This window comes from Pygoscelis adeliae, unplaced genomic scaffold (genome assembly GCF_000699105.1).
Source record: "Pygoscelis adeliae isolate BGI_AS28 unplaced genomic scaffold, ASM69910v1 Scaffold302, whole genome shotgun sequence".
In the NCBI taxonomy this organism is placed as follows: domain Eukaryota; kingdom Metazoa; phylum Chordata; class Aves; order Sphenisciformes; family Spheniscidae; genus Pygoscelis; species Pygoscelis adeliae.
In genome coordinates this window covers 994,905-1,002,966 of record NW_008824372.1, presented here as the reverse complement: position 1 = coordinate 1,002,966, position 8,062 = coordinate 994,905, and the positions used below count along the sequence as shown (strand labels likewise).

Below are 8,062 nucleotides of genomic sequence, written 5' to 3'. Positions count from 1 at the left end.
GTCCGGGATGGCAGCAGCAAAATTCAGAGCTGCTCTTAGGTCCGGTTCTTGCAGCGCCCGGTTGGGGTTTGGCAGGTTTCACAGCCAGTGCAGCCTGGAGAATTATTACCACCCTCTGGTTTTTCCAAACATGAAACTTAACAGGCCTAAAAATGATCTTTAAGTGACAAAAAAAGAAGGCACTGTTCTAAAACTGTTTTGTTTATGTGGCTCCATTAAGTTTAAAATAACAGAGATGGTATTGTGCATAATCATGGCAGTCATTTTAAAGCATGAATCCACTGGGGCTAATGATGGCTTGAAGAGCCTTAATGAATCAGTTGTTAACTGCTGCTAATCTGTGTTGCATTGATGCAATCAAAATGCTCCATGCATAAGCATATGCCTCCTGCATCTGTTAGAAGCACAGGAAGCAGCGTCTTCAAAGTGACGCTCGCCTTCCCACCGTTGTGTGGGGAAATTGTGATTATCCTTAATTAGATGTACAAATACATTCTTTGACTAATTCCACATTTACAAATAGATTTGAGGCTGGCATTAGTCATTTGTTTTTCCCAGCAAATATGCTATATCCCTTGAGTCACAGACCGGGGGAAGATGTATGTGCGGTGCATATGCTATCATTGACTCCTGTACTGCTGACCCAGCTGAGCTACACAAACAGCCTGAAATAAATCACCTTCAGGTCCGCAGGCCTCTGACAGCGGGCAGCATTTAAAGTCCTGTTTAAAATCCTTACTGTTGCATCCAAAGGTGCAATACCTGTTCTGGCCGGGGCAGCAAGACCTGTGCAACCTGTCAGGGAGAGAAAAAGCTCCAACATTTCAAGCAGCTGGTGATAACCTGGTAAGCAGCATGGGTAGATGATCAGAGCTGTTACTTGTATTCCTTATTTTACTGCAAGGCTTGGGAGCTCAGCTGCGCTCCCTAAGGGGGAGCTGAGAGAGTATTTATTGTCTTTGGTCAGGCAGAAACAGGGGCGTGGAGGGGCAGCTTTAGTCCTTAATGATGGCAGTCTTGTCCATGGGGCGTGGTGGGAGCTGAAGTGGGTTCACAGAGGTAAAGGATTGTCCAAGGTCACAAGAAAAGTCAGAAATGGAGATGGAGCGGCTGACCCTCTGCCTGGTACGAGCTCGCACAGCCCAGACCCAAAGACCCCGGCAGCCAGGAGCAACGGGGGGCAGTGGGTGAGCTCCTTTTTCTGGGGTTTTAGTGATGGCCCAAGGCTGCTGGCTGTGGTGTTGCTCTGGTATTTCCCATTTGGGAGCTCTAGTGCCAGAGATAACAGATGGAGCTGAAAAAGATCTTAGCGTGTGAGGTTTAGCGAAAATCTATTACCTGCCCTGCTGGGTGCTTCCTGAGCACTTTCCCGTTTTTGTACAAAATGCCTTCAACGACCTTCATTTTTCAAAACACCATCTCCGTCCATCCTGAGAGATTGGAAATTGCCCCAGCCGTGTCCGTCATGCCGGTGGGATTGCTGGGGGCGCAGAGGCCCCAGGGCTGCACTACCCCAGACAAGCACAGCTCTGCCAGATGAGACCTTCAGCTCCTTTGGAGGCCACCATCAGCCACTGACCATGCCCGTGTCCTACAAGTAATAGAGCAAAATGGTTCACTATAATCAGAGCCGTGGCTTTGGAAAGGGAATATCAGACCTCTCCTGCCGCAAGGAGTTAATAGGTGTAGGAGGCTCTGAAAGCCACAAGGCAAGGTGATCACCATGAAGGTCTGATTTCAGGATTATTTACACAAGAGTCATCCACGGTTGTTGCATATACAAGGTTATTAAGAAACTAATGCAGGAGTGCACAAAGGTTAGGCAGGCATGACTGTTGTCCTCAGAAATCAGGGAGCATTCAAGCATTGTTCAGGCATTTAGAAAAAGCATGGAGATAGCTCAGCGCCCTGCAACCAGCCTCGGATTGTTCAGTTGTTTCCCCTCTCTCTTGCAGGAAGAACAATGTCTTTGAATTTGTTTCTGAGCATCATCTGAACTTCCCAGGAGAGCTGCTCAGCAAAGTCAGTGGAGAGAATATATTTAAAGACGAAAATGTGGTGGTGAGTGTGACTTATGGGGCCGGAGGGGATCCCTCCCTGAGCGGCTGTGAACAAGGGGGGATGTGAAATGGCTTCCAGCTGCGTGTGTCTGCTGCGGTGGCCAGCGGCTGCTCTGGACACGGCGATAACCAGTGCCCTCTCCTGCAGCGGAGCTGCTGAGTTCCTGTTCGCGGGACACAGCTTTTCCCATTTCTACAGTCAGGAGAAATGTAGGGAGCAATGGGATTATGAAATCTGGCAAAAGTGGGTCTTTTTCCATCAGCAGCCACTGGGAGATCGTGACTTTGCTCCTCCCTGCGGGGGCACTGGGGCCAGGGAGCTCTCAGGCTGGAACAGGAATGCTTTGGCAGGAGCAGGGGCACCCGCAGGTGACCTGTGCGGTCTGACGGTGCGGCACCAGGACCAAAGCAAGAAGGTGGCTTCAGACCATTGCCCCTAGGTAGTGCAGAGCATCCTTAGCTTCCTCTGAGGAACTGAGATGCTGGGTTTTCTGCCTGACAAAATGCGACCAACCCGTGCTGCAGCAGTCAGCGCTCAACTGCCCCAGGTTACTTTTGGTGGCCATTGCCAGACTAGCAGAAATCCCACCCTGAGGTCATTCTCCACAGCTCTCCAGCAATAGCAGGAGACATCCAGCAGCACATCCATCCCTGGGGCTTTTTATACTGTCCCTTGCACATTTTCCACTGCCTGCACAGCATCAGTGCCATTGGCTGCAGGATTTGCAGGGAGCGGGCATGGGATGGTGGCTCTTGCCCCTTGCCGGAGCGCCTGTGTGGCATTGCCATCAACCAGCAAACCCACCTGCCCGCAGAGCCGCCGGGAGCTCATCCCGCAGGCAGGAGCTGATCCTGCCAGCTGTGGAGCCAGCGCAGAGGTGCTGCTGCTGCCCGGGACTGCTTGCTGGGCTGCCGTGGGGACCTGTGGGTGCAGGGCCCTTAAACAAGATGTTCATCAATGCTGGACATCTCTTCTCCTCCAGCTCCTGTGGTACAGTGCTCCCAGAGGGAATCTGCCTCCGTATACCTGCAAAAGTCTGGGGCAAAACAGTTCGAAAATGGCTGAAGCACAGTGCTCTCCTACAGCCAGAGCCATTTCTGTACTGCTCAGTTCTCAGCTTTATTTTTTTTAATGCGAATGCAAATGAGTGAGGATTTAACTGTGCCTTTTTATTATTTATTAGTTGTTTTGCAGTAACCTGTAGAAACTTTAGTGGTGTACCAAGACAGGGAGATAGGCACCATCCAAGCACGGACCAGCTCTCCCCCAGAGAGCTATTACTCAGTGTCATGCATCTGTAGTGAAGACTTTGCATCTGACGTTGCAGAATCCCTTTGGGGTTTGAATGATCGTTAGCATCTGAGTCACTCTCCAATGAATGCTTTAGACCTGAAGTCCTATGAACATTAAAATCAGTGGGCCTCTCACATAAATGGCTATCACTCCTGGCTATGCAAGAAGTAGCTGCATTCATGACTGCTTCTGCTTCGCCCACAAGCCCAGTATTTCTTCTGTAAATTGTTCACATGCTGGGGGAAAACAGAGAGGCTTTAAAAAAGCCTTTCAAATTTAACAGTGCTGTGCTGCTGGAAGAAGGTGACGGTGAATCCTGTTGGGGCACAGAGTCACCCAGTGCCAGTTTAACCAAACCTGCCAGCTTGGGAACAGCAGCCTTTCCCTGCCACTGTCCTGCTCCACAGGCAGCACTAACCTCTGTCTACAGAGGCACGGTACCTATTTTGGACACGTCTTCATTTTGCTGGGGCGGGATGGACGTGCCTTTGGGACTTTGAGCTTAGCATTTATTCTGTTCATTTCCATTATATGCCCAGGTCTTTCCTTGCGTGTGCTGGTAGCAGGTGAAATGAATGTGTTTGTGCCAGACAAGCAGGGTCTCCCTTTTGCGCAGTTGGGTTTATTTCTTGCAGGTGTACCCCATCATCGACTTTCCTGAACCTGAGATCTCCCTGGCCTCGCAGCGAGCCATCGCAGAGCACAGCGCGGCGTTTGCCATGTCCTCCCGCATCCTCCAGCAGGTAAGGGGGGAGCCCGGAGCGGAGCCGCCTGCGCGTCCCCCCCACCTGCTGTGCACCCCTGCCCCCGGGGGTCAGCTAATGATGGTTGATTAGTGAGCTTGGTTAGACACAATAAGATGTTGAGAATAGTAACCGATTTCATTTTTAATTTAGAGGTGATCTTTAGCAAATGAAAAAGAAATTCTAATTATCAAAGAAATCTTAATTATCAAGTGAAATACCAGGGAAATAATTTTTTAGAAATGTATTGAAAGATGTAGGTGACTGTGGTTATTATTGTTCCTTTTACCTTTTCAAAGCCCCGGCAAACATTATTTATTACCACTATTTTTATCTCAGAAGCTAATTTTGAATAAACGTTAAGATCCCACTCCATCTGATTCTCGCTAGAGTTTTGTAATCTCTGTTGCTGCTATTATAAATGTGATTGCAAATGCAAAAGTTTAGCTAGAACATACTGTCTTTTCACCCACAGGAAAGAGAAGGTTTCACATTAAAAATGCAAGTAAACTGAAAGACCAAAATAAACTTAAACGGAGATGGTTTGATTTTCCATGTGGTCTGTCAAAACCAGCTTTTTGGCAAATTTCTGTCTTCCAATTTAATTCCAGCCTATAATTTCCACTTCTCAGCATCAAAGGCAGTTTGTTCACTAGATTGCTGCGCACCAGCCAAAGCATCCTCTAGCTGTATGGGAAAGCAGGTGCTGAAAACCTCCCGCCCTGCCAAAATCCCAGCACCACGTGGTATTTATGCCGATCCGGGCTGCCTTCTGCCGGCGCTTTCCCCACCACTGGATTTTTCATCCCCTCCGCTTGTCGTTGGCTGAAGTTCTTCTGCTTAATAATCAGCATCTTTTGGAGAAAGCTGGGGGGAAATCTCTTCTTCTTTGCTTGGCTGACGCTATTCTGGCTTTTTACGACGTTGGCTGTGTGTTGGAGGTAAATATCAAGACCATAGATACCCTCTGGGGTTAGAGGGGCTGGAGCCCGGCAGACTTTGCTGGGCTCATTGAGCTTTATTTAAAACTGAGACCTCGCACATATAATTGCAGCAGGAGGTGAGAGCCGGGGTGGGCGCCTGCCCCTCGGCTCCGTGAGGGGTTGCTGCTGCTCAGCAGCTCCCGGGGCTGCACCGGCTGCTCAGGAGACCTGACCGTCTGCTGGGCACCGCTCGACTCCCCTCCCTCTCTCATCCCACCTAGCAGCCCTAAGGGGCTGGTGTATGTCGCTGGGTTTGAGCTGGCGGCAGTCCTGGCTGATCACAGATGAAAAATTCACCAAAACTTGGGTTTGGTTGGTGTTAGGGAAAGGCAGGAATTGCTAAACTTGTTCTGCAAAGAAAAGGAAGGAGCAAAGCAGGGCCCTCCATGAGGAGATCAGGTGCCACCGCAGCACTGATACCAGCCTATCTCCTGTAATTCAGCCATGAATAATAATTACCAGATAAGTGGAGATGAAAGCAGCTTCCTTCCCCCTCAGACAGGGAAGGGAGCAGAGCAGCAGGGGTTAAATCTGCAGCGATTTCTGCTGCAGTAACACAGCACAGCGCGGCCCATCACGGGCATCTCTTCCTGCTTCCAAGGGGCAGAGGTGACGTGTGTCCACAAAGGTGGTGGTTCACCACCAACGCCAGTGTTTGCTGGTGCACATCCAGACTCCCACGGCTCCCCCATGTTCTCAGGGCAAGGACAGGGAACCGCGTTCACACACAGACCTCAAGCACGCATGAGACGGGGGCATATGCTAACACACCGAGGACTGGAAACAAGGGCTTAAAGGATTCAAGGAATTAACTTAAATAGCTATAAATGCAGTAAAAGTGGTCTAGTATGGCAGGGCCAAAACATGCTAGCTCCATGCTAGCTGCAGCTAGGGGAATTTTTGATGGCTGTAGTGATGGGCTAGTGGGTGTCCATGAGATTTTTCTTTCCCCCTTCACAAAGCAGCAGCTCTCTCAGACCTGCGAGGCTTGTGGCTAAAAGTTGGGGCTTTTTTCCTCTCTACGTATATTGGTCTAAAGCGAGATACAGCATCTGCTCCAAACTGCTTGTTTAAATTGGGCTTTTCCTTTCCTTCCCCAGCGTCAAACAATCGAGCTAATCCCCATCACAGAAGTTCACTACCAGTATTCAGGGAAGCCTTACCTCTACTACATCTATGGGCTTGAAAACAAGGTGTATGCACTGGACTACCCCGGGAGGTGCTGCTGCGGCTGCACCCTCGTCTGAGACTCGGTGCTGGGAGAAAAGCACAATTACTGCAGCAGTCACTCAGCAAACCCCCTGCGCCTGCGGGGACTCGGGGGTGCTCCAGGACCTTTCCCACCGCACCAGGTGTGCTTGCGTCTGCAACAGAGGACTGCAAAGAAAACGGAGAAGGGGAAGAAAACCATGATGCCCCTCCCTCCAAACCACTTGTATCTCAGAGTCGGGGCCAGCTCCAGGCCTCCCGCTGGGTGCAGGATCAGGCCTTTGGGTAAGGGTTTCCCCCCGTGAATGTTTTCCTTTCTTGTTGCAGTGCTGTATCATTAGAGTGATGCATATTGACAGAGATGTTTTCCGTCCAGCTATGCGGTTTATGACTGGTGCCTTTCTTTCCCTGTTTTATTTGTCAGTTTTCCTGAGTTGCTACATAATCTATAATGATATATTTCAAAATCTCTCCAGTTAGCAAATCTAACTTTAAAGGATTTCATTTTAAAATACCCAGTAACATCATCTGAGGGGTGGTTGTACCAATATGAAAATTATTGTCTAAGAATAAAAGGCTCTTGTGGTACGTGCTGCGCGCGATGCCCTGGGGGCTGCAGGGATGGGGAGAGCAGGAGGTTGGGGGGGAGGACGTGGGGCCACCCCTGTGCCTGTGGGTTGGGGGGACGAGCTCTGCCCCTGGGGACCCACTCCCAGGCCTCATCCAGACAAGGATGCCTTGTCAAGTGCCTGCAGGAGACAGTTCTCCATGGCTCCTCCTTTGCTTTTTCTATCACCAATCTTGCAACGTTTATCTCAGAAAAGCTCGCAGAACACCTCGGCTTGCCTTGGGTTTAAGGCTAATTTAATTTAAGTGCAAACACTTGTGTTTGCAGCGTAGAGCTTGAGGAGGTGAAGCAAACAGACCCTAAACAGTTCAGAACTGTGCAAGCAAACAGAAAGACACCAACACTCATATTTAAAAACAAATCGAAGAACCCTCCTCTCCTCCCCGTGATTTTTTTTACATAGTTCTTGTGCTGTTTGGGGCCTAATAGAGGTGTTTTGCATGGGTGGAACTGGCAGCCCCGAACAGACTGCTGCATCCAATGGGGATGTGCTCGCCTGCAGCCTGGCGCTCTTGTCTGTCATTGAAGTGCCAGCTGAGTGAGAAGGTTATCGCAGCAAAATCCGCATGGGAGAAACACAGCTCGAGGGGCTGGGAAATTTTTAAAAGATAAAGACCCATTCGTCAGCTTGAACAGGGATTGTGAGGGGTGAGAATAAGGAAAAAATGACTGGGGAAAGACATTTAGCAGCCGACAAATTTTAAACAAGTGAGTTGAACATTACTTCGTGTAGGAAGTGTTTTCTAATGCTATTTCTAAAATGAAAAAACCCATGCAGTTTCTGCTAATGTGTAAGCATGAGAGGATGAGAGGGAGAGAGGAGCTTTCCTGATTTTGCTGTGGAGGGAGAGACACAGGCAGCAGCCGCTGTCCTGGCACAGAGCGACGCTCCCCTGTGCTGGCCCCAGCACAGAGGGATGCTCTCCTGCATCGGCCCCAGCACCGAGGCTGCCCCCAGGCTGGGTGTGTTGGTGTGTCAGATCAGAACTGGTTTCAGCCGTCACCCACCCAGCTTTACTGGGGGGTTTTGCAAGCAGGAGCACCATGCAGGCATGCTCTGAGGTCTCGGTTTGGGCAGGATGCTGAGAGCCACAGGCAAACGGGCCGTTGTGCTCACAGGAAAGGACTTGCAGGGAGGTGCGGCC

General features: G+C 50.0%; 1 protein-coding gene across 1 annotated transcript in view; it reads left to right on the top strand.

The window, feature by feature from the left end:
• SSUH2 (ssu-2 homolog (C. elegans)) overlaps positions 1 to 6,327 on the top strand; it is a 10,766-nt gene extending 4,439 nt beyond the window's left edge. The window contains 4 exon segments of the mRNA XM_009320109.1: positions 754 to 846; positions 1,956 to 2,061; positions 3,990 to 4,097; positions 6,181 to 6,327. Coding sequence (XP_009318384.1) covers positions 754 to 846; positions 1,956 to 2,061; positions 3,990 to 4,097; positions 6,181 to 6,327 — 454 coding nt within the window.
• The last annotated feature ends 1,735 nt before the right edge of the window (positions 6,328 to 8,062 follow it).